Source organism: Teleopsis dalmanni, chromosome 1, assembly GCF_002237135.1.
Source record: "Teleopsis dalmanni isolate 2A chromosome 1, ASM223713v2, whole genome shotgun sequence".
Lineage (NCBI taxonomy): Eukaryota > Metazoa > Arthropoda > Insecta > Diptera > Diopsidae > Teleopsis > Teleopsis dalmanni.
Genome location: NC_051846.1, coordinates 200,441,711 through 200,468,214, shown reverse-complemented (window position 1 = coordinate 200,468,214; position 26,504 = coordinate 200,441,711). Strand labels below are relative to the sequence as shown.

Below are 26,504 nucleotides of genomic sequence, written 5' to 3'. Positions count from 1 at the left end.
GATAGTTTCTGGAGCAACAAACTCTAGTTTTTTGCATATTCAATGCTATATATTTAAATCAGGTTTATATTCTTGATCCGGAACATATACTTCATTTAGGAGAATTTGGTAATTTTGGTATTATATATGGTGATATCACATAGTGATCATATAATGAAACAGATTAGTGCCCAAAAGGCATTAAGGAATGTTCAGAGACTGAGCAGTTTAAAGGGTGCAATGAAACTCTGTGCCACTATTACTATGGACACTCTTCTTCAACTTACTTTACTAAACATAGTTATAGAGTGTAACTCTATAACTCTGTCTGAATCAGGAACTAAAATAATTTCTTCAGAACTCAATAACGATATCTTCATAGTAGTATCAATTATTTTATGTCCTCAAAGAATAATGAAATAGGTACTCTATTTTACTTTATTTATATTTAGCGTCTTTAAAGTCTGCGTTTATTTGAACTTTTCCAACAAAATTGCTGGTAATTCTGTGATTGCTAATACTTCTCGTGTGATAGTAGATGGTACAACTACCATCTGAATAAGATACGACTGCCTTTTATAATTGATTACTGGCTCTATCTTCCACATTTTGTGTGATTAGCCAGCCTACTATACACCAAGAAAGGATACTTACACTAGGTTTGTACTTCCATTTGAAGAGTATGAGACTGTCTGATGTAACATAATAGAGTACTTTCTGCACCTTGAACTTTACTATACTTCCTGTCACACTTTGTGTGAATATGCAGCTTGCTTTATAGTAGGAAGCGCGATACTAATGCCAAACGTATATTAACCTATCAACAAAATAAAATTGTCCGGTAGGGAATGGCACTTTTGTAATGAAGATACTATTGTTTAGTTTTAGTGCTAGGTTTTTAAATACAATCGTTAAGCCTGTAAAAACAGCTCAATTTTCGAAACGTTCTCGTAAGAATTCGAAAAAGTATGATTTTAAGATTGAAAAATTTTAATAGATGAACATAAAGATAAGATTTTTAAATTCAGCAAAACTCACTTTACTAACTTCATCTACAATATTCTTGCACTACTTAAGTAGTTAGTCAGGGTACTCTCTGTCACATTCCGTATGACTAACATTCTTGCTCTATATAGGAAAGAATACTATATAAGAATTTTTTACTATATTGATCATCGGCAGCTAGTTAAGCAGACAGAATTAACTCTGTTATATAGTTAACAGATACTTGCGATGCAGAATATAAGGTACGTTTATAGTACTTCCAGTCATCGGGTAGCTAGTGTTTTTATTTAAATATAGTTTACTATTATTGAAATTGGCTAGTTTGCCGTATATGTTTACGATTTATACTGATATATGATTATAAAAAATTGTTTACTAATAATTATTTAAAAATATTTTAAAAGATTTTTTTCAATAAAATTCATTTAATTTATCTTGAACACGCATACATAAGTGCTGTTCTTCACAACTTCCATAAACTTCAATAAGAGTTCAATTAAAATAGAGGGATTCAAATGTGTTGAAATATTTATACATTATCTTCCGGTGTAAGTAATTTCCTTTAACATTTACGCAATATTAATGAAAACCGCTTCTTTACTCTTCTTCATGCTTGTACTATAATTCCTATAGCATATTTATAAGTAGTCCAAATACGTGAAATGCCGAAACGATAGAATCAAAAAGTCAACCGTTTGTGCAGAAACGGATTCACTCGCACATCGTAAAATTTAATGCACTTGGAATGCATTTTCCTGTTAAGTGTGAATTTTTTTCCAATTTCAACAAAAGAAAATATTCATTTCTTTTCAACTATTTCGAGTAAATCTTATTTTAAATAAAAAAATTAAAATTTTATTAAAAGGCAAAAAGAATTGCTACAAGAATTTAGAAACTTATTAGCAATAAAATTACAATTAAAAAATTAAGAAACACACTGGCGAACAAAATATATATTTGTTGCTATTTAAAAGTAGCGAGTAGTTAAAATACCAGCTACGACTAACAATACCGAGTAACCGAAAAGACCGGCGGAGTCACGTGCAATTGGAATTAATTCCGATCCGTATGCTAAATGGTTGCAGCTGCTACCTTCGCAGGTATAACAGTTTCTCTCATCCACACAAAGTTTCTTTGACTGCGCTGAAGTGAGACAACCACGTTGGAAGGAGGTCGTAGCGTTCAATCCTAGTTTAAAATAAAAACGGGATTAAAAACATATATATTTTGTTATATATGCAAATTATTTACCAGTGTTTCTAATGAAACATTTATCACCCAATTTGTAAATAGGACATACTGTGGACTTGGCGTACACCTCATTTGCGCAAGTACCATTATTTGTTCCTTCGCACTGCAAACATGTTAGACGATGTGTGGGGAAGACGTTGCGATTGCAGCCTTCCATGAAGGAGCAGATCAAGCATTCCATTTCGTTATTACATCTGGAAGCGGTTTTGTTATCCAAGTCACTTGCGCAGCCGCGTATTGTGTTACCATCTTCGAAAATAAATGAATATAGTTAGTTAAATGAAAAATAGTTAGAACTAAAATAAATAAAACTTACCCAAAATTCTAGTAAAACATTTTGATGTGGAGTTAGAGCATTCTTTAGCCATGTAATTTTCAGGATTTGTTGCACATTTTGGATCACTTGAAGAGTTACACTGTACGCAAGCATCTAAAATTTAAAGAAAGTTCACAGGTTAATAAATATATGGTATGTAATGGGACTAATAAATTTTTCGGAACAAAAAATTTCGGAACACTAAAATAGAGTAATTTTAGGAATATTGATATCTAATATTCTAAAAACATGGTATGTAGCAGTACATATGTATATCCATGGATGGTTGGTTAGTTAAAGTTGCGACAGTGCTCTATGTAAGTAGCACATATGAGATATTTAGTTATCACTAATCTGGTTATAAAAACCTCACATTTTAAGCAACCTGCTCGATTGACACAAGACATTATTTTTTGAAGTCGTGTATTTGGGACAGAAAATCTTGGTTTTGCTAGGAGTCGACATTTGCAGTACCTAGGACTAAAGCCAAATGGATTAAACCGGTTAAGTAAACTCTTCTTCAATCTGTGTTAGTAATGAAACTGAATATTAAATATATTAATTTTGAATTTAAGAAAAATGTTTATCAGTACTTAAATATACATACGATAAACTATTTAAATTTTTTGTACTATATTCAGCGTATCATACATATATTTATGACTTATCAGAAACCTGTAAAATACGAGTATCTTTATGTAAAAGAATTGCTCGCTATTTATCTTATGCTTAGTATATAAATAAATATTTGAGTGACGGAATCAAGTTCATTCTACTAACATATATGGGTATGTATATTTCTAATGATAAGATAATGAGTTACCTAATCATCAATAGGTATTCATATTGTTTAGTAATAATTAATTATTACAAAAATGTGGTTAAGATATAAACATTACATTTATAAGACAAATGCATTGGTATTTTATTTCAGTATACTGTAATTGATTTAACTTATTAATATTGAACCTCATTAGCACATTTTTGTATGGATTTGATATGGAAAGTGACACTTGGTAAATAATTGTCGAGCAATTTCTTGTGGAACAAACATACTGTAAGTAATTCAAATAGTAATTTGAAAATATCTCTCATGTAGTATAATGACAAATATACGAGTATTTGTACCATAGATGCTTTAAGTTGATAGGTTTTTCAATTCCAGATATCATTCATATATTATTATAGTTAATCAATCACTTCTTCTCAATACTTGTGATATCTGTCTTTAATATACTAGATAATATGTCCGTAATAGCCTATTAGTCTTCACATATGTAAGCATTACTTAAGCTATGTTTAGTACAGATCGTATTATATATGCAAATACGACTAAGTTCAAATAGTCTCATATTAGCAACAGAAAGGAATTGAAGTTCTCCTATCTTTACAAAGTGTTGTAAAGACGAAAAATACTTTCCGGATTTTAAAAATCAATTTGGATCTTAAGTAAACATTGCAAACAAAAAATAACGTCTGATGAGTGTGACTTTTCACAAACTCTTATAGAAATGTATATGTATCTGCATCATGAACTACAGTTCTTCTAATTCATATCCTCGTAAAGTGCGGTTCAGTGTGTGCATAATCCCAGTGGATTGAAGAAAATCCTATCTGCTGAAAATATCACGCCACTTCACTCTTTAAGTGGCGGACTAAGCCAATAGTATATTAGCCACGACTTTGGATTAATGGTTGAGCTTCAAAACATATAATGAAAGTGAAACTATCGACAATTAAATTAATACCATATTTAGGAAAAAAGTTAGAAAGACAAAATAGTATATCTAAAACAGTTCCTTTCGGATTGTCAGTATTTGACTAATATTTTAAATAGAGAAGAGTAACACGACCAACTGCATATATGACACAGGAACAGACATCGCTGTGTGTGACTTATTTACAGCATTGCCTTATATGGGAGCTTTAGCACAGGATAAAGGTTTTTATATATAAAAAATTTAAGCTCCTAATAAGAGTATGAATTTATTTATTTTAATTAGTGACCGGTGTAGATATATAGAAATTGGGGTGAAATATGAAACGTGAAATAGCCCTACTAAAATAGTTTTTATTCCATCAATTATATTATTAAGTTCAATTGTGTACTATTTCTTGCCTTTTAAAGTAAATATATGGATGTTTGATTTGTAGTACCACATTTTTGTTAATGGAATATATTAGAAGAAACTTTAAAATTTTATTAAAAAGGAATTCCAATTTGTGATATTGTTTTCAGCCTCATATTGTGTAAAATTATAGGTGTGACAATTCGCTCTAGGCCAGTAATCTCCATAGGGACAAATATATGGACATTGACATATTTTATTTTGTGATGAAAATATGTTATTATTTATTTTGATTTATTATATATCAGGGAATTCAACATAGAATTAATAGTCTTAAGTGAGCAATTTATCTTATACCAGAAGAGACTTATTTGAAAAGAGACTTGAAAAGAGAAAAGAGACAATAATTAATTAATAAATAATTAAAATTATGAAATACTTTTAGTGGCTAAGAACAATAATTATTAAATAAAAATATATAAAGTTTTTTTATTAAAAAAGCATTTTTAATTTATATATTAATTTACTTTTATAGATTTCTTCATTTTGAGATGAAGATATAACATACATTAATGAGGAACTATAAAATGCTTAATGGAACCATGCTCTTCAAACTTTTATACGAGTACATGACGACATATTCACAAATAAAATGGACTAACGCCATTTTTATAAATTTCGATTTTTTTTTACTATTAGAAATATACTAAGTTATCGTCTATTTTTTTGTATTCGAATTCAAATAATTATTTCTTTATACAGCAATCAATAGGCAAACATACAAATTTGGCGATAAGATTAAGTTATATTTTATTAAAGAGATATAGAATTTCAATTATTAGTCACAAAGGGTGTAAACTCAATTATATAATATAAAATACATATTAATTTTTTTAAATGAAACACTTATTACAAATAATTGATTAATTTTAAAATATATATAAAAAATCACTACAAATCACTGAAATCGGCACAAAATTTATATAGTAAAACGGTTTCACAAAGCACATTATATAAATATTTTATTTACTAATTATTTCCCAACACAATTATAAAATATATATATATATTTTTCCAATATTTATTTTTGATTAAATGTTAATATTTTATTTACCGGAGCTCACATAAGCCAAATAGGCAACGGCAACAACAACCAAAAGTATGAAGCGCATTTTAGCTAAAATAATGCTCTAATATATCGTTTAATTACAGACTAGCAGAACCGTTCCAAACAGTTTCAAATTCGAAAAATAACTAACATTTAACTCAAAGTACCGGAGCTACAACCGCATTTGCTTGAAATCACGATATATGTAATCTTATCATTGCTTCGTATCAATGTTTACCTAGATAACAGCGATTACTGGCCTAGTAGTCATCGGTGATGGATTCAGACAAGCTTGTCAATTGTTTATAAGAGCGAACAGTTTTACACTTGTTTATAGGGAAAAATATTATTTTTTATATAGAATTTCATAATTACCTGCAAAAAAATATTTAAAAAGACTATGTGTGATTTTCGTTAACATATCATTTCATATACTATTAATCTTATCTAAGCATATTTATATTGTTAGTTAATCAATAACATTTCCTCATTATATATGTATAAATAATTACAAGTTTTTTTAATTGGTAAATACTTCTATGAATAAACATTCCAAGAAATAACAAGTGATTAATCCCTCATTTCGTCATAACTAAGTAGAAATTGTATCTAAGCTAAATGCAATATATTTTAATCGGTGGTGGAAATAATTCGAAGAGATTAAAGCATAATCTTTTGATTATTAATATTAAAATAAAACATATATAAATTTAAATATTGGTACCCAAACCTTTCATATGGTTATAGAGCTTATTTAAAATCTTTTTTTTTAATAAAAATTGTAATTTTTTAATATAATAAATAATAAATAAATTAATAAATATTTTATTCAAGATTTCAGAAAAACAAAGTACTTTATTATATTACTTTTGTAAATAACTTTCAAATACAAAATTCATTTTAAATTTAATAAATATGGATATTTTCTTCATATTTCTTGATTTCAATGGAATGTATTATCTTAGTGGTACTATTGTGTAAAATATTAGAGCGAAGCTTCAAGTCATTATTCTATCAACTCTAGACTCCTACAAGAAAGTGTGGTCTGTTCATTTTTTTATAAGATATTCACTGCATACATGCTTAACTTGAACCACAAAACCAACACCTTATCAATGCTAGTTTCCTACAATAGAGTGTGATGGAGCCGTGCTTTGTACAGTTTCCGCTGTGAACGTACATATCTTGAACGATACTAACGTTGCAATATAAGCAGATAACACAAGAAAGTGTGGTGGGTTCGTTTCTCTACAAGATATTCACTGCATACATGCTTGACTTGAATCACAAAGCCAACTCTTTATTCTATAAATGCTAATTTTCTCAAGAAAGTATGGTAGAGTCGGGCTTTGTGCAGTTTTTTCTGTAAACGTAGCTATCTCGAACGATACTAATGTTACAATATAAGCAGCAGTGACGATTGCTCTAAGGTGCGGAGGTGTGCGGTGAACACCCTAACATAATTTCCAAAATGTTAAATAACATTGAAATATAAATTTATTAAGTATCTTCACATCAAGAATTATTATTATTTATTACATTTCCATATATATTTTTTTAAAGTTTTAGCAAAAACAATTAAATATAATTGTCTATGAAAACTCAATCAATTTGCTTCTGTTAGGTGCTATACTTGTTAGTTGTGCTCATATATTTGCAGCTCAAATCACAGAACATTTCTATTTTATTTCGTCTCTCCCCTTTGTGTGCAAAGAAGTTGGCAGCACATTCATACGTTGCATATGAACAAAATAATGTGCGTGTGCTCCCATTCGTAATATCAGAGATAGAGATTTATATAGTGGGAATTGTATGAGAGTAAATTTTTGTTGTATTCGAATATCAACTGCATGCATACGAATCCAACATGATGATTTGCCAAAGTGGTTGCGTGAGCTGCTGAAGTTTGCAGCTCATCTCAGCATACATTTCTATCACATTTCGTCTCTCCCCTTTTAACAGTAGCACCCACAAATTTCTGTTCTTACTGTGCGGAGTACTTGTGCGCACACTTGTACGTTGCAAGTGGGTTTGATTTTGTTTGATCACTGGATAAACATGTATGGTTCTGAGTTAAAACTCTTTTGTTTGAAAAAAGTTGGTTTGATGTTACGAGAATTATGTAAAAAGTTTTGTTTCTTCCATATTGATATAATATTAAATTTATATATAAATTATTAATTTAATTTGTTTAATATAGTCTTTTGTTAATGAATTGTTAATATAATATTGCGACTATATTATTGCCTTATATAATATAGTTATTATTAATAAAAGATCTCATATATTTTAATATAATTGGTACATGTAAAAACAACATTAAAGAAGGGCCGCACACCCTTCCAGATAGGGCACGCGTCGTCACTGATAAGCAGATAGCACATCAATATAGTAATCGATGAAACTCAAGTCAAAACATCTTTTTTTCTGTGGGTGCAGCTGTAGGTGATAGTTAAATTTCAATGAGTAAAATACTATAAAATTTATTTTTACACTTAGAACCGACAGATTTGCATAAGTTAGTCTTAACAATACAGTAATATATAATAGTTTAAGTTTTTGTTATTATATAGTAGTTGATCTAAATGCAATGGATCATAGTTAAGATAATATAATAAGATAATTATTGTAAAAACACATTGCAAATAATATAAAATATTTAGCATATTTATGAAGCAAAATAGAATAAATTAAAATAAATTATAAAAATACTGTGGTACTATATACATATTATAAAATTACAGAAACTGTAGAGTAGTTCTTATTTTTAAAAAATTAGAAAAGTTAGTTATTGTTATTGTCATAATTTTAAAACTTTATTTTCTTTTTTTTTTTGTTTCAAATGTATTTTAAAAATTATGTATAATTATTTTTAGTAATACCTCAAAATTTTATTTTAAATTTTCGTGCACTTGGCACTACTAAAGTATGTTCCAACTGTCATTTCAAGATTTTCTACAATAAATACAATCCACAAATGTTTGTAATGTCATCCACAAACAGGTGCTTTGCATAAAAATTTAAAAGAGAAAATGTTAAAGAACATTTTAGAGAATATCTAGCATTCTTACAGATTTCCTGAGAAATATCAGAGAAAATTAGAAAACACCGTCAAATGTTAAGATGATTACAATTTTATGCATAAGTGATCTATATAACAAACGGGAGTATTTTAGCATTGCAATTGAATCAGAGCTGAAGCCACTGCCGTCGGTTAAAAGTCGTTTTCTTAGAGACACCAACAATAAAATACTCAGTTTGAAAGGTTTAGAACTGCAAGTCGATGGATATCAAGCATTTTATATATTACGTGAGCTGAGGGAGTTCAACAAATTTCGTCAATTAATATGTACAAATCCTGCATTTGAAAAAGCCGACATTCTATGTATAAGCATAATTCAACCAGAAAAAGATGTAATCGATTATAAATGGTTAATAATCCTTATAACTAATTACATTGATCACGATTTATTTTTGTATTTTTTTTTTAAAGGAATCATATGTTGTCATACATTTTGTGGGAACATATTGAAATGGAGCACCTCATGTCTTGGTTATCTACGTTAGGAGGAGGCTTTTCAGCGTTAGGAGAACAATTTAGTAAATTTGTATGTTGAACGGTAGATCAAAATAATATATTTCCTAGTATAATAAAACGTTTTTCTAGGCTGAAACAGCAGGTCGGATATCGTTGAAACAACTGTCTATTGGCATGCGCCTTGGTGATCCATTTCTGCAAGCACGATGTAAACTATATTACAGCATATCACTCATACAAACTGGACGTTTAAGGCAAGCAAAACACTTAGTACGTCAGCAATATACATTTGCTAAAACACAAAAAGAGATAGACAGCCGCTTGGTAAAAATGTGCCTAGGTATTTGGCTGCGCATACAGTATGAATACAGAATAAGAATGGAAAAAAAAGCACTGAAGCAAAACCTGCTAGGTGCCGGAGACTCAATTTATGCTATTAAAACAAGCTGAACAATATCGTATATATATGGTGATAGTATTTTACCTGAACGGAACAGGCTGGAGAATTATACAATTTTTATGTTATAGGGATCAAAACTAATTAATTGAAATAGACAAAATAATTTGTAAATTTATTAGGTTTATTAAAAAAATTGTACGAAAGAAATTGGTATATTTTCAATTAGAGTTTTTATTAAAAGAAATCATACACAATTCTTTCTTCAGACTATTGTGAATGAAGGATCTATTAAGTTGGTTAAGGCGTTCGTAACACAGTAAAGATGATATAGAAAATTACATTTATGCCTAACATACGAGAATAAAAAGCAGTTGTAATTGTAGTAGACCATTGGAAGCTGAATAGCAATTCCATAAAAAGAAGACGAGGCATATACCAAAAGCATAGGACAGGATTGTTTAGGAAAGTTAGTTTGTGTAATGGGGGGCTACGTGGGTGAAAATAATTTAACCTTCCCAAAGCAAAGGGCAGAAGTATAAATCAATATGGCTTAGATTGTTTGTTTATGTTGAGGCTGTAATTTGATACCATTTGTATGACACTAGTGGAGATTTTGTTCAAAAGATTTCATTAAGCAACATTCGCTAGCTCTGTATTCAATCTAATTAAGTTACCGTGGGAGACATCAGCAAGTGTAGCTTAATCGCGCATTAAGTATTACTAATAACATATCGGATCTATTTAAAGATATCTGTTTATTTTAGAAAACTATATCCTAGTTTTGAGAAAATTGAATGATAACTTTTTGGATTAACCCAGATAAATAAAAAATTGAATATGTCAAATTTACTTCAATATATGCTTAAAATACGTAAATAAATCTAAGATAGCAAACAGTCAGTTTCTAAAAATATGAGGGGTTTTGATCCTTCTTATTCAGTGTACAGAAGGTAAATTGCCCAATACTTTTTAAGGTTATTGTCTATTTAGTTTTTGTATTGATTTTCTTTATTAATAAATTGACAATGGTATATTTTTTTTACAAATATTATAAGCCTTTGTTTATTGTACATACATATATATATATATATTTAAAAAAATTATGTAAAACTTTTTTTGTTGTAGGCCTTTATATATATTTTAAATAAAACAAAAATGTATACGTATATATTGTTAATTTTCATAAGTAAAAATTGTTTGGTTGTTATTAGGTTTAAAGGGCTCTCCACTCTTGCGTGTGTGTATATAATTGAACTGCAGCGTTGCATTGTGAGGTGTTGCATATTGAAGCTTTACAAGTAAAAAAGTTTTTTAGGCAAGTGTACCCATTGGATCCCAGGCGGGTAGTACGATAGGGTCCATATCAAAAACTTTGAGAATTTCTGCTGGTACAAACTTCTTATCAACAACAACTTCAAACCCAAATTCTTTAAACCAATCGGCGGTCATAACTAGATAACCTTTTTCACCACGATCTTCTCCCCAAGAATTTTCTACGCGTAGCTTTGTTGGATTTCCGTCTTTCTGCAAAAAAAATGATTGAATAAAAATTAATATAATACTTGGAAGTTAAAAGAAGTATATATATATAATATATATGTGTATAAACAATATATGAATATATAAATAGGCTATTTAAAAAGTTATTAGGTTAGTTAAAGTTATTAGTTATTATTAATAGGCTATTTCATAGCTAAATTGTTAAATTCATAATTATGAATTTATTGGCTATTAACAATATTAACATTAATGTTATCATAAAATAATAGATTATAAGTAAAATACTTTGATAATCAACTCACATCCACAGACACTGCTGTAAATACCATAGCATGAGTCATTGCTGATTCACCATAAATTAAACGATCTGCTTTCGATAAAGAGTTTTGTATATCAATATCAAACACCAACTTAAAATCGTGTCTAAATCAAAATGATATAAAATAATTAATTTTTTGGTCTAATAAAATATGACTAACGCTCAACTAACATAAAGAGGTCCTCAATTCCTTGTTTGGGAGCAAATCTTTTGCTAACTTCACAACCAAACCATACTGGCTCTGCGGACTTAAGGCTATCTGTTACAACTTTTAACAAAAGTTCCACTGGTTGATTGTTATATAAAACTGGACGTCCACCAACAACATTTCCTAAGCAATCTACGGTATATGCTTGACTGTACATGCTAGAAGGGCGCGGATCTGTGACCAAGCAAACCTTAAAATAAAAATGAGAACAATTAAATAAGTTTTTTTGTTAATTTTTTGTAATGCAATTTACCTTATCTTCAACATTAAATATTGGTTTGACATGTTGATTATAAAATTCAATTGGGCTAATTGGACCGACTGACTGGTAAGACTTTGTTTTATCATAATATTCCCAGGTGAATGTTTCTGGTGGTATCCCTAAACATATTCCAACAACTTTATAAATTTCTTGCATCATTTGATCAATTTTAGCATTAACGTCTTCCACAGAGGTGTTGGAATCGATCAAACCACGTAATGTTTTGGCATTTTCTCTCAGCTAAAACAAAATATATTATTTAAATAAGGTAAGAATAAAGTAGTGAAAGCAGAACTAAATTAAGAAATAATAAAAAATTAAAATTAATAAAAATAATTAAGGACATGAAAATGATTAATTTTTTTAAAAATAATTTAAAAATAAAATATACACGATTTTTATTTTTATCGTGATATATTTGCTATTCAAAGCAAGTAAATAAATTATATCTATATGTAGAATCAACTATATATGTATTTGTAGTGTATATCTCTTAATATTAATATCTATTAATTTCAAACCGATAATTACCTTGCTTTTTAGAATAGAGTTCATTCGTAAGCTTGCTTCACAGCTGAAGGACTCTGGGAAGCATTTTTTTGGCATTAGTCCATGTTTGGTAATTAAATTGACTAACATATCCCACTGCCCGCCATCAGACGTAGGATCCTAAATTTAAAAAACATTATACTGTCAATTGATTCATAGATTACAAATAAAAATAATTTATATTATATTAATTAGAGTTAATTTTTTTTAAATTTATTTATTGAAGTAGTTATTAGTCAATCAAGCCATATGTGTACTGCAGTATTTTTTAAGTAAAAGTATTCACTGTGAAGAATACTATGCCCGCCATATGTTCTTACAAAGAGCGATGTCTTCACCCAAAGTATAATACATAAATACATGTAATAATAATAAGTACATTGTAAAAATACTAAGGAAATATTAATTCACTGTGGAGAAAGCTATGAAGTTACCTACACTGAAACAGAACGCAACTCCAAGATAAACATAAGCGTGGATAAGCATGCGGCGATAAAGGAAATAAATTCATATCAGATCGTATTAAGTCCAAAAATATCTTGAAAATTGTGAAAGTCACACAGGTTAGCTGCATAACTTGTGACACAGGTTAGTCACACAGATTAACATGGGACATATCTATTGTATATCAAACCAAAAAGAACTGGAAGAACGAAATAATAGATGCGATACACAAATGTTCGATGATGTTCTCATAATGTTCGGCAGGTTGGCGATTGGCCAAGAAAACGATATATACAGACCACTCGATTTATGTTAACGCTATTACAAACAGACTGCAGAACTATCAAAGCTATGTTGATCAATAACTATTAATAGTGACAAATACTGGAAAGAGCTGGGAAACTGGATAAGAAATGGGTAGAAACATGTACTTCTCTCGATTCTACATTTTCGTAGAGTTGGTATTCTGTTATTAGAATGAAACTTATATTGATTTGTAAGAAATTTTCAAATTTCGGTAAATTCAAATTAGCATTTTTATTTAAGTTTTCATTAACCCCAAGCATAATATTGTTGATTGGTTGCAGTGGCACAACATCAGATAGCATTCTACTGATCTCAATCAGCGATTTTTCGCCGTTTGACTAATACAATTATTGCAAAATTTCTTAAAATAATTTAAATAATTCAATAAACCTTTCGTCATATCGATGCACATACTGACAAGCAGTCAAATAAGTACTTCTGGAAGCTAAAGCTCTGGCTGTCCAGCTATTTTCAAAAAGAAAATGTATAATAGCTTCTTTTTCCTGCAATTTTCTAAAACTTCTGCTAAGCATAACATAGGTAAATACATAAAAATTATTGAAACGTCAGACTTGGAATTAAACTTACTTGCAGTAAAAATGAGACGAGGCGACTATCAACTTTTTCACCTCGATTAGCAGTCAGCACAATGTTGTTTAAGAAATAATTACAGCGTTCTATTTTGTCCCAGTAAAACAAATAACCTTGTGAGAACTCAAATTCATCCAAGTTGAATTGCTTAATAAATGGCAAACGGATGCAATTTAAAGCCGCAAAAAGCCAGCACCTACCGGAACTCTTTTGATTGGTTATTGGTTTACCTTCAGTTTCAACCTATTTATTTATATAGAATAATTTTAAATAATTAATAAGTTTAATTGTGTATGAAATGAGCTTAACTTACCTTGTAATTGAACACATGATTTGTTTGCTCTAATTTTTTTCTGGATAAACATACATCAAATGGATCGACACGGCTGCAAACATTTTGGGCCAGAATATTTTTGGGCTCTTCGTAGAAATCCTTACGCCATTTATCTAGTTTTTGCGGTGTAATAACAGATTGAGTTGCTGGAAATAGAGTTGAGCAACTTGAGTAATTAAAATTCCCAAGAATTTTGTTATTTTTTGCAGTTACTGCACATAATTTTCTATAAAATTGTCGACGTACTAAAGAAAGTGAGGCTGGAAATATTTGAGAAAAATTTGGCATGCCAATGGAGACAAAAAATTTTGAATTTACTTTTATATTCGAATTTTATTTTCACAATTTCTTTAAAAAAAATTCTTTACATATTTCAATATTTCAATATTCAATATTTTATAGAATATGACAATATATGAAATTGTTGAATGATGAAAAATCAAATTGTAATAGTAATTAGTAATGAGTAATGTGAGGAGGAGTGCAAAGTGTAAAGTAGGGCGTCTGCAATTAATTTGCAGCGTAAATGCAATTATCGCACATTTGAGGTTTATGGCTGTACTCCTACTCCACCAACGAATGCCTTTTACAATGGTCCATAAAGCAGTAGAATTGCAAGTGCTTGTTAGTATATGTCATATGAAAATGAGAAAAATCATTGGATCGAAGACCGCAAAAGCAAATAAAATTATTTGTTTTCTAGCAACAATAGTCTTGGTGCTTAGTGTACTGTGCTGTGCTGTGCTCTGCTGTGCAATCAGTTGACAAACTTCATCATGACCAAACTGACATGAATGCCTTTATTCAACGTGCTGCTGTATTACAATTGATGCTTGCGAGCAGAATACAGATAAGTTAAGTTTATATAATGCATATATAAAATAGTTATATATTGCATAAAAATGTTTGTCGCTTATTTAGATACATTATATGTAATATTATTGCATTGGCAACAGCAGCAGTTGTGACTACTACTACGCCACTATGAGCAGCAGCACCAACACGTAATCTTATCTGCATGATGAAAGACTTCAGTGTTTGTAATGTAAGCTGAATAATTCAATAAATCTCCCAAGCAATTAAAACAAGTGCATTTGATGGCAATTATACGGGTAAGTGAGACAAATCAGTTGCATCTGCATATGATCAGAATTCTTCTACTGCTAATAAGCGCTCTAACAATAGATCTGCACAAGTAGTTTTACCAAGAATAGAGAAATGAAAATATTATAATTATTAAATTTTTATATATTATTTATATATTATAAATATTTTTATGTTCTGTAAATAATTCTGTAAAATAATAATGTAAGGTCAACATCTCTTTGTGATTATAGTTTTGGTTTATTTATTACTAAAGACCAATCTATCAATTCAACAATTCCAACATGTAAACATACTACACTGAATTTTTTGTTTTGATTGATCTCTTTATGTATATTTTTAAAAACCAAACCATCAATTCAACACAAAATTTTTTACTGTCTTTAGAACAAAGAATTTTTGAATGATCCATTATAGAAAAATAATCATTGCGTTTATTCACTACATATCCAAAAACAAAGCAATTAGAATTGGAGACAAATGTGGAAGATATTGGAATACAGAATACAGGATAGAATAATTAAGTCTAGTCAATAGTCAAATGAATATTTATATATACTCCAAAAGGTAAGGAAACAAATAACCAAGATTAGAACAATGATCACTGCTAAGTATTTAAAAATATATGTAGATATTGATGAAGTAAAATAATCAAATTTAATTCAAATTCAAATTGATTAACACTACAATTGATTCCAACTCATTTTAACTACACTCTCACTGCGATAGACATGAAACGAGTTCAGTACCTTCATTCGACTATCATTGAATCGAATGAGTTCTGGGATCTACAAATAATTTGATTTGTCAACAGTTTCAAATTGTCTAGGGTAACTTAGGAGACTCTCTACAGGGTTAGCATAATAGATTTTATAGGTAGCAGTATACCATTGTCCCTTCTAAGTATAGGTAGGTAAAGAAATACTGTGATATTAAAAATCGCGCCCAAACCTCTAAAAAAATATGAAGATTATTTTACTTTGGTTCCAGAAGCGATTCGCCAATCACAAGCAAAATTATTTAGTACCTCACATAACAATAAGAACACGTAATATGAAAAAGATAACTTCAATATTTAACCTAAAAATTGGTTAATATGTTATACAGATTAGATAAAGATACAGAAATAGTTCCAAGATTAAAGTAGAAGGTAAAGCTATTATGTATGTGATTTCATATACGGTGGTGAATGTATTGCGTTGCTTTCTTAAACGTTTTTAGCATAAATCGAGTTAAATGAAGGATGATATTTTATGGAAACCACAGTTAGTTACAGGAGTGTGAACTTACATAATGTGGACATATATTATTAGCCTCTAGCAGCTTAATTATGGTGATTGTGATTGTTATGCTGTTCTTGAAGCACTGCTATCATATGTTTCTATCACAAGCTGTTATCTCAAATAGACTTCACCTTAGATAGTTAGAGTATGGATTTGTATAATTCATTGTAGTTGTGTTGTGCTATTTTTAGCATTACTAATGTTTATGCCATTAGTATATGAAAATAACTACATCAATTAGATCACACTAAGACTATAGATGGTCATATAGAAGGAATATAGACTGTGTGATTGAACTGATAGCCTACTTACGGTGACTGAGTTGCGCTGTTTTCTGCAGTATTATTAGCGGAAGGTGACTATATGAAATATTTTTACTCAGCTCACATTTAGATAGTCGCAGATATGGACTTATCAGGGTAATTGTGAATTTGCTCAAATATCGATCAGTCTATAGCAGAAGGTTTTATTGATCATTCAGTTGTTGTATAGGTCGGATGACTTGAGATTTTCAGGGCATTGAAATAGCAACGCTTCCGAAGAAGTTTCTTTTATAATTTTCTTTGCTTTCTCAAAATTGGATTGGATATGGATATGCGTTCTCATGATATAGTGGCAAGAATACACTTATATAAGTTACTTGTATAACTTTCATGACTAATAAAAAGTGTTCTTCTCTAACAAAATTCATCGATTCACAGACTCTTATATTTTTGAATTGAAAGATCAGAAGAATGATAAAATCTTTAACAATATTTTTAGTCACGAGTTTTTTTTTTGTTGTTGCAATTCACTTAAAAATTCATACATTTCATGTGTTGCATTTATGGCGAAAGTTTCGACTTCAGTTAAACTGACTGAGATATTAATCACGTAACCGTTTTCCATAGCTGCACGTAGTGGGTGCATGTCATATGTGTGCATACATCAAAGGAAGCCTCTATAAAATTTTATAGAGCCACTGTAAAAGTTGAGTTGTAAAGCTAAGCAAGAGATGAGATAAAAATATTATATTACTGCGCTTCAATTAAAAAAAAAAGAAGCAATTGTTAATCTGAAAACTATGAAAATAGAAGCTAACATGATTCAGGAAAAAAAAAATTAATTCATAAAATAGACAACGATCGAAAAGAATTCTCATATAGAATTCTGGGAATTTTACCAGCAGATGACAGTTGAAAACTTTCCTCTTGCCCTTTATTTCTATTCGTGTTAGTTATGTATTGTATATAAAATTATATTCGTTATTCTCAGAACTTGTGTTACAAATTACCTAATCGACACTAAATTTTACAACTATATAATTTAGTTTCTAATTATTATAAACTAAATTTGCTGTAAATTAAATATTTTACTAGGTGTAAGCTAAGTATTTATACTAATTTTAAGCCATTTACGCCCCTTAATTTTAGAACATAATACAATTAAATTCAGAGAAACTAATATATGTTAACATTTTATTATATGTTATAAACAAATTACTTAATGTAATTGTACAAAAATAACTTAATATTGCTATTCAAATTTAATGGTACTTCACACAATGTCACAACCCATTTCCAAAGTAAATTTTTTAATTGTTTATTGCGCAAGTACTCAAATAAATTATTATTTCAGGGGAAAAATGTATTATTTAAAATAATTGGTTGTAATGTAAACAACAAGAGGAAACCAGTTTTCGCAAAATAAATTGATTCGAGCGCCAATTCCAACTTTTGGCTTAGATAATAACAAGCCAAGTTGCAAAATAAAAGTAAACACAAAGAAAATAACAAAAACAATACAAAAAACGAGGTAACTTTAACTGAACGCAAAAAACGTAAACAGAGAGAGAGCGAGGGAGAGAAAGAGAGAGCTCAGCTTTGTTAGCCCAAAGGGTAAAAGAAAGATAGAGCGACTCCAATTGAAACTGGTAAAGCGCAGCGCACATCACAGCAGCACAACTCAAATGACAAACAAAACTATACGGAACATGCAGTATAAAAAAGCAGACAACGCAGCAGAACAATGTAAAAGTGAAAGATAAAGAAGTAATACGAATCCATGAAATTAGGTGAAATTTTACTTTCATTGTAAAACAGGAAATTGTATAAAAAAAGCGAGTTGTTAGATTTTTTTTGATTTTTATAATAGATGCATTATAGTCATTAAAAATTCCATTTTATCTAACTTATATTGCACTTATAATGGTAATAGAATTAATTTTATACAACACTTACTCATTTTTCAAATAGTTAGTTTTCACTAGATTTGTTTGTCTAAAAAAAATCAAAAAAATAAATGCACTTTTCCTTTAATTATTTGCATATGTCTTGCACAATCGTATTTTATTGAAGCGGACACTGTAATGAACAACAACGCAGAGCAAACCCGAATGAAATGTGCAAGATTACTTTTACTTTTTCATCGCCTTTGATTCTGCGAATGTCTGATACATAACATAAGAAAGACTTACTAGATGTCACACCTTAGCAAACATGTAAGTATTAGATAACACATAAAACTATGATAATTGCATAGAATATAAATTTTGGTCATAAACAAACAATTTGTATGGAATTGTTTGTATATAACTATTAAAATTATTTAAATAATTTATTTTCAAACTAAAACAATGTCTCTACTTTTTAAACTTAAACCTTATTAGTACATTTTTGTTTGGATTCTTTACACATTTGTCGTTTTTATACAGTGACATAAACGATATATAATTCAATTTTTACGCTTTTTCACGTATTATAATTCACCTAATAATATATATATATATATATATATATTGCAGTTATTTTAAATCGTTAGTACCTGACATGCACTGAAATGCATAATTGCCATGGCTCAATTGTGAAAGATACCAATAATTAAAATATTTTGACTTCTAATGTATAACAAATATGTATATGATTGTGATATTATAATAAATTTATTAATTCTTATTTTTCGACCTCGTTATTTCTATAATAATTGATTCTGATTACAAACTAAATCGTTCTATAGAACGTAGTTTCTTCTATATATATATAAAACCAGCACATCAAGTAAAACTAGAAATCACTGAAATGAAAACTAATAAAATGCTACATATGTTAAGTGAATTTGCAGCTGGAAAATACAAATAGTTAACACAATACGGTAAAAAAAATAAAGAATAGCAAACTCTTCCGAAGTAGCACTGTAAAAAGTCAAAACGTCGAGCAGGCGACATGCTCTTTTTGTTAGGGCCATCTTATGTAGGGAGCCATAGGCTCGTTAAAATCAAAATTGTTATATTTTTTAATGCAAATTATAAAATTTAGTGAAAGAAAAATCAATGTCGGTGTAAATTTGACCATGAGAGCCGAGACTATCTGTGCCTTGTGTGAATGAATTTGTTGTTTCAATTCCTGAAAACTTTACGTTAGTATTTAATGGGGGTTTTGAAAATAAAAATGAAAATAAAATTTTTGTGTTTATCCTTTATTTCTTTCTTTGCTATTCAAAACCCCTCTAAATTTTAATAAAGCTTCTTTGTCACCATACAAAGAAAGTCTAGCTTTACAGCAACAACTTTATTCAAAAGTTAGTATTTAATTTAATAATACTAATTTAATCTAACAGAATTTTGAAATTTAATGTAAATGCGCCCATTTGGAATACATACAAATTTTTATAATGTATTGCAATATGTTACATCCATTTAAGCGTTGTTAGAAGCAATGAAGCCTTTTCCAACACTGTTTGTGCAATTCGGTGCAAAATGCAAAATAATTATAGCGTTGTTTTAATTTTTGTTTCCTATTTTTTGTTCAAATATTTTAATATTTTAAGTAACTAATCATTTAATAAGAATACAGTGTAAATAAATATAAATATTAAACTTGTGCAGCATGTCGTTACGCACGCTTAATATCGAAGTACGTAAAAACCTGCACTGCGCCAACGTATTTTTGCAATTTGACCAAAACTTAACAGAAACAGAGTTCCTAAAAATAAATGTTGAAGAAAATGCACTCAAGTTACGTGGTTTGTCTACTGAAACTAACATTGATGTCACTAAGTACTTCACAATCGAAGCTAAAACGATGAGCAATCTTACGGTGGAGGAATGCAACGCTAGCTTTCGTTTAAGCATAAACAACATACAAAAAGAAGCGAAAGCAGACCAACGTAGAAAGCAAATTTTTGCGCCACAATTGCTTGAGGGTACCGCAGCTACACTCTGCTGTGCAAATTGTGAGTGCATTTTAATAAATGAACAACAGTTTAATAAAATACGTGAATTTCCCACTGGCACTGTTGATATGGGTCAATTTTTTTGCCACCACGGTCCGAGCTTCGACAATATACTTGTGCCACACACTAATGATTTATTCTATGGATTTGAATTTATAGTTTTAAATTATAAAACGCTGGAAACAGCAACCAAATACAAAGAAGGACATATATACTGCAAACGTTGTCTACAATACTTAGGATGGACTATGTTCTCTGACAAAGCAGCGAAATTATGGACTGATACATTGCATTTTCAAATTGAAAATAAGAAACAAGATATATTTTACAAACATCCTACACCGTTGACATCACAATTATTACAGAGAATTATTAAAGATGCCACTGTAGATATGGAACCACTGCTTACACAAATACAATTTTCGAAAATTGTGCTGCAGTCTACCTTTCCAAATCGGAAGTGTAAGTATGTATTGCTGCAAATACTCGAAAAGGAATTGTGCGTTTTGCGTAACGAAACCCCATTAGCACTTGGCGGTGTTAACAATAATAATGTTTTACAAGTGGAGTTGGAGCCGTACAAAAGCTTTAAATTACTTTATAGACTTATTGAGGATGAAAGTGAGGAAAGCAAGTCAACAGTTTTGCTGAATTATTGGCAACAAGATATAAGCATAAGCACTATGCAAATATCACCTACGCTTTTTAGCAATCTGTTAGGCGAGTTGGACGAGAACTCTTTACTGTTGCCGGAAGTGTACAGATTTACGCAAGATGATTTTCAACTAAGCTACATCTTCTATAAAAACTAGTCAACCAGAAGGAGTAAATTATTAAGAATTAAAATTGAAACATTACATTTATACTGAATATAGTCAAAAAATGTTTAAAGAAACAACTTGCAACTTAACCTAAGTAATTTCTAGTTAATATATATTTTATTAAATTAATTATACAATTTTTTAAATATTTTGCTATTTTTGCAATTGATTACAGTTTTGCAATATATTTTTTTTAATATTGTAATAATAAATTTAAATATTTTTATACGCTTAACTTTAAGTAGAAAACTAAAACTAAAAAATATAAACTAAATTTACTTCTCATTTGTAAACAATATGAAACAGGGCGATATACTCAATGCATTTTTATTGTACATAAACTTAAATTAAAAATAATTTTAAGTTAAAATGTTATAATTGCATATATTGTATTGTCATATATTAATTGATTTTGACAACCTTTCATATATTTAATATAAACTTTTAATTGTAGTTTATATGCCTTGCAAAAAACTTTTAATTTAACATTCAAATTTTCTATTACGATTAGTAAAATGATTAAATTTTTTATCATTTCACTTTAAAGCTTAATAGTATTAAATCTTCAAAGTACATATTTATATAAGTGCTACAGCCAATTGTGTTCATTAGTTTATATATAGTTTGTAAGCATTAGAATACATATTTAAAATTAGAAATTATTTATATTGAATGTATATGTAATCGAGGACATATTAAAATTTATTAGTATTAAAAATATGATTTTTTTTCTTTCTAAATATTGTTAAACTTACGTTCGTAGGCCTCATAGGTTAGAGTAGTGAATATTGCGTCAGTAATTAATTGGTTTGTTGTAAATTTAACTTCTTTAGCGTTATCCATAACGATAGCAGATTTCTGAACTAGCTCTAAAGTAAATGAAAAATTATATTTTTTAGTTTTGCAGGAAATCAAATTTGTTCTTGACAGAAATTAAAATTAGATTCCGATTTTTAACAACTTCAAGATTTTTATCCGCTTACTTTGTTGATTTGTTGTGAAATATTTAAAAAAAGATTATTTTTAATTAATAATGTTTATTATTGGATGAGGAGTTGATTATTATTTTTTTTATTAACGTTTTTGTATTATTTCATATGTTGTTAGGAATAGAGGACGTTTTCAAACATCTTAATATCCATTCTACAAAAGCGAAAAATATTAGATACTTGTCTCAAATATATTAGAGTGGATTATGTTATCTAATATGTGAACTATTGTAATTTATTTTGTCGACAAAATCATAATACATGTTCTTGGCACGACATGAGCATTGTTAGGTATATGTATATATAATATTTTATTTTATTTCAAGTGATTTGCAGGTATATTGCGTATTGGAACACTTTTACTTTAACGATGGGATTCATATAGTGAATCAAATTTAATACATATAAAAAATTGAGTTATATATTATTGAATTGTTTTAACTTTCGACAAACTACATATGTACTATCACATCAACCATAATGTATATTTCAAAAAATATATAAGTTGGTGTTATATTATAACGTTGCGGTGGTAATGAATACATGGTTAATTTCACGAAAAAAATTAATATCTCTGTAAGAGAAACTTAAACGTGTAACACTCAATATAAAAATCTAAAAATAGTTTCACGTGATGTCTCGGAATGTTCAATAACTTATGACTTTATATATCTATTTTAGCTCCTCTAACAGATTATCAACAAAAATAGGAGGCATCTAACGCAAAAATAGATGTATCTTTACTTTGGGCTACAATAACAACAAATGTTAAAAAGGTAACTTTAGTTAGCGTGTACACATTATAATGTAAGATATGATACGTATATAGATCCTTTTAAGTAAAATTCGTGTATCTTCTTATTAGTAAAGCACTAGACGTGTAATGATTGATATTGTTCCTTATTTGATTGTGATCCATTCACTTTTTACTTTGCCATTCTACGCATTTCTTTAGTTTGTTCCGTCATAGAGATTTCAGCATGTTCAGCTTTATTAAGCAAAGAATCCAGCTTATCTAAATGTGATGTCATTTTCTTTTGTATATCCATTTTAGCATTACGTATCTTTTCAGTTGGAATTACAGGCTGTATATCAGCATTACTGTTATTCTGTGCCATTTCGTCTAAATTGTTTAAGGCCGTATTAATATCAGTGGAATCCCTCAAACCTTCACCACTTGCCGTAGTATTGCGTCGACTGGCTGTATTCGAAGTACTTGGCGTAGCATCACTTGCCACGTCCACAGAGCCACCTCTACTGAATATATTCGACAAACTGCCACAAGCACTTTGCTTAAATCGATTAATTTTTTGCTGTGTGGATGATAGAATACTATTGAGTTCATCTAATTTACCACCTGTATTTTTCAAGCCTTCCTCTTGCTGTGTCAAAAGCTGTAGAGTGTATTCATTGATGTAAATAAAAAAATAAATAGCCTATTAAAATATTTGCTTACTTCTGCCTCAGCAGCATCCTGTTCCTCTTGTTCTTGTTTGAGGCGTTCAGTACGCTGTTTTTCGAATTCTTCTTGATTTGGTTTATCAATACCTAGCAATTCAGCTCTCATGCATTCATATTCATAAGTGCCTTCCGCCATTTCTATAAGCTTTTATTAACTTAAATGTTTAAATAAAAATATATTAACGTTATTTTTGTATTATTGATGACGTTTTAAATTTTTAAAATCGATTTTATTTTTCACAAACCCAATGCTAATTATGGATTTAACAGTAACATTGAAGGTTTTTAATGTCAAAACCCTGTAGGCGAGTCTCGAACAATTGAGCATGTGCAGTAGCACCATTTTCAAATAAATGCTAATAAGCATTTAGTAATGCTTTAAATATTTAATTTGGAAAACAAATTATTTTATAATTAAAATTATTAAAAATTTATTGTATAATTATTTCCTTTTTAATCCTACAATATTCCAATTAAAGAGCAATGCGAAACTCTGTTTGTATTCTACTTTCAGGGCGCTTTTATTGATCATCGCTGCGTTCATAAATTTGTATATAGGACTCCGTTAGAGTTATCATTTGTGGCAAAATTTCAGTTACGTGTAGGTCCTGCATTTCATACCATTTGCTATTAGCTTTGTGTAATATATGTGCTCTATAAGTGCCTTTTTTAGGTTCACCATCGTGTACTATATTCGCAACCAAATTATATTTTGTATCCTTGATTTGGTCACGATTTGGCATCGAAAGTATGTCGCCGAAGTCCACATTCCTATTAAAAAATCAAAAATTATTTAAAATATACAAAATTATCTTCACAAGTCACACTTACTTAATTGGAAAATTGACTATAGTGGGGTTCTTTTCCAAAAAGAATGTATTTTTCGTAAAACGTTTTATATATAAAATTATATACTGTGGCAAACGTGTTATTTCAAAACGTTTCAGAAAATTATCCTTATATGTTTTGTACTCCTTCTCTGTTTGACCATTGAATTTTGCCAATAATTGATATAAATTTACTTGGGGTATAATATTCTCCCTAAATTCATCTGTGAATAATGGCGGAGGCGGTAGGTCACACGTTAAATATAAAAAATTGGATTCCTCGCATTTTACTTGATACTCTTCAGTAGCTAGAAGTAGCGCCTTTTGTGTGTCGTCTAAATCCACTGGAGGTATTTTTCTAGTGTAGATTTTCATTTCCCCTAAGAATATTTTATATATAATAGACGAATCTGGTTTTTTGTTACCTTTCATTGCACGATGCAGCGTATGTAGAAACCAGGAAAGGAAGTCTATTGGATCACCTTGTTCAGTGATTTGGAAACGTTTATTAGACCATAAAACCACAGCCTGCAACATTTCATGTGGTGATACATGTGCTTTAAAATTACGTGGATTCCATATTTTACGCATTAACTCACCGAAACGTTGAACCAAATTAAACATAGAATCACCCGGTGGGCGTTTAATGCGGGCGTAACTTTGTTCTCGCAGAAAGTAGTTCCGTAAGGGTCCCACATGTGAAAGTGCATGTAGAACCACATTACAGTAATCATTTGCCTTAATATTATTTAAACCTACTACACCGGGCAAATATAATGTACCGTCAATTGTACGCGAATATTTCGGTTCTGACCGATCTAGATTTCGTATATCCTGTGTGACGAATGTAGGATTTAAGACATATTTGATATCGTCCAAGGACGAATCAATTATCTCATAGTTATCTGGCAGACAATAAAAACGTAATGTTTGTAAATTAAGAAACACATGATGCGCTTCTGACACAGAATGCGTATAAGCATGTGTATTTGTGCCGCGTCCCTGGAAATATTTACCACAAACAAGGCAGGCATAAACGTTAATACGTGTTAGAGAAATTGAACAAAGTTTTTCGAAATCAAAGTCCAGTAAAGGACGATTAATCGTGTCTAAATATGGACAGACGCGATATTTTGGATTAAATGCTGAAGGTGTTTCTAATTCTAAAATAAGTTTATTAAATTGAATAAATACTTTAAAACAATATATACATTATTCAGTTACAAACCATCATCTGAACTTCGTTCCAAACCATTTTCAGTTTTGGTCTTTTTGGGCACAGATCCGCCTGATGCTGTAAAGTTTGGTAAATGTTGTATAAATTAATAAGTTGCAGTACAGAATAGTTTTATATTTACCAATTCTTAATGACATTTTAAAAATTTGGAGCCGGTAAAATAATTGAGAAGTACAACACGCAGCAAACAATAGAAAACAAGATTTTACAAAACGTCAAGCTGTCATCTTCATAATTATAAACCAGTGTTGTAAAATGATAAATTATATCAAGTCGGCTTTGACAGCAATAACTAGTGATACTACAAATTATTTTGATTACTTTATTAGAAATGAATTGTGACAAGATTGAATGGACTCATATTCCAATATTAGAAACAATACACGCGAGCCCA

At 29.5% G+C, this 26,504-nt stretch overlaps 5 protein-coding genes across 10 annotated transcripts; 2 read left to right on the top strand and 3 right to left on the bottom strand.

Moving 5' to 3' along the window:
• Window positions 1-1,884: 1,884 nt before the first annotated feature.
• On the bottom strand, window positions 1,885-5,882 carry LOC119674109. The gene is made up of 4 exons (XM_038085236.1): window positions 5,735-5,882; window positions 2,552-2,665; window positions 2,236-2,484; window positions 1,885-2,172 (listed from the first exon to the last, which is right to left on the bottom strand). Exons 1-4 carry the CDS (start codon window positions 5,790-5,792, stop codon window positions 1,952-1,954), a joined length of 642 nt encoding a protein of 213 aa, XP_037941164.1. The 5' UTR covers window positions 5,793-5,882; the 3' UTR covers window positions 1,885-1,951.
• A 2,700-nt stretch (window positions 5,883-8,582) lies between these two features.
• On the top strand, window positions 8,583-9,838 carry LOC119671290 (uncharacterized protein F58A4.6-like). Of its 2 annotated transcripts, XM_038081864.1 has the most exons (4): window positions 8,583-8,731; window positions 8,802-9,159; window positions 9,222-9,336; window positions 9,396-9,838. In XM_038081864.1, the coding sequence occupies exons 2-4, from the start codon at window positions 8,852-8,854 to the stop codon at window positions 9,714-9,716; spliced, it is 744 nt and encodes a 247-aa protein (XP_037937792.1). In that variant the 5' UTR covers window positions 8,583-8,731; window positions 8,802-8,851; the 3' UTR covers window positions 9,717-9,838. The 2 variants fall into 2 exon arrangements, with proteins under 2 accessions (XP_037937792.1, XP_037937791.1); XM_038081863.1 differs by having other exon boundaries at window positions 8,583-9,159.
• Window positions 9,839-10,793: 955 nt separating this feature from the next.
• On the bottom strand, window positions 10,794-26,370 carry LOC119671286 (U4/U6.U5 tri-snRNP-associated protein 2-like). Of its 5 annotated transcripts, XM_038081856.1 has the most exons (11): window positions 26,232-26,343; window positions 26,102-26,167; window positions 25,890-26,036; window positions 22,352-22,465; window positions 14,159-14,325; window positions 13,843-14,088; window positions 12,487-12,624; window positions 11,947-12,195; window positions 11,657-11,883; window positions 11,469-11,589; window positions 10,794-11,190 (listed from the first exon to the last, which is right to left on the bottom strand). In XM_038081856.1, the coding sequence occupies exons 1-11, from the start codon at window positions 26,245-26,247 to the stop codon at window positions 10,978-10,980; spliced, it is 1,704 nt and encodes a 567-aa protein (XP_037937784.1). In that variant the 5' UTR covers window positions 26,248-26,343; the 3' UTR covers window positions 10,794-10,977. The 5 variants fall into 5 exon arrangements, with proteins under 5 accessions (XP_037937784.1, XP_037937785.1, XP_037937787.1 ...); XM_038081857.1 differs by lacking the exon at window positions 25,890-26,036 and having other exon boundaries at window positions 26,232-26,342; XM_038081859.1 differs by lacking the exons at window positions 22,352-22,465; window positions 25,890-26,036 and having other exon boundaries at window positions 26,232-26,342.
• LOC119671288 (E3 ubiquitin-protein ligase E3D-like) lies at window positions 20,369-21,592 on the top strand. Its single transcript, XM_038081861.1, has one exon. It carries the CDS (start codon window positions 20,430-20,432, stop codon window positions 21,585-21,587), a length of 1,158 nt encoding a protein of 385 aa, XP_037937789.1. The 5' UTR covers window positions 20,369-20,429; the 3' UTR covers window positions 21,588-21,592.
• On the bottom strand, window positions 22,436-24,242 carry LOC119671289. Its single transcript, XM_038081862.1, has 2 exons — window positions 24,042-24,242; window positions 22,436-23,979 (listed from the first exon to the last, which is right to left on the bottom strand). Exons 1-2 carry the CDS (start codon window positions 24,180-24,182, stop codon window positions 23,512-23,514), a joined length of 609 nt encoding a protein of 202 aa, XP_037937790.1. The 5' UTR covers window positions 24,183-24,242; the 3' UTR covers window positions 22,436-23,511.
• Window positions 26,371-26,504: the final 134 nt, after the last annotated feature.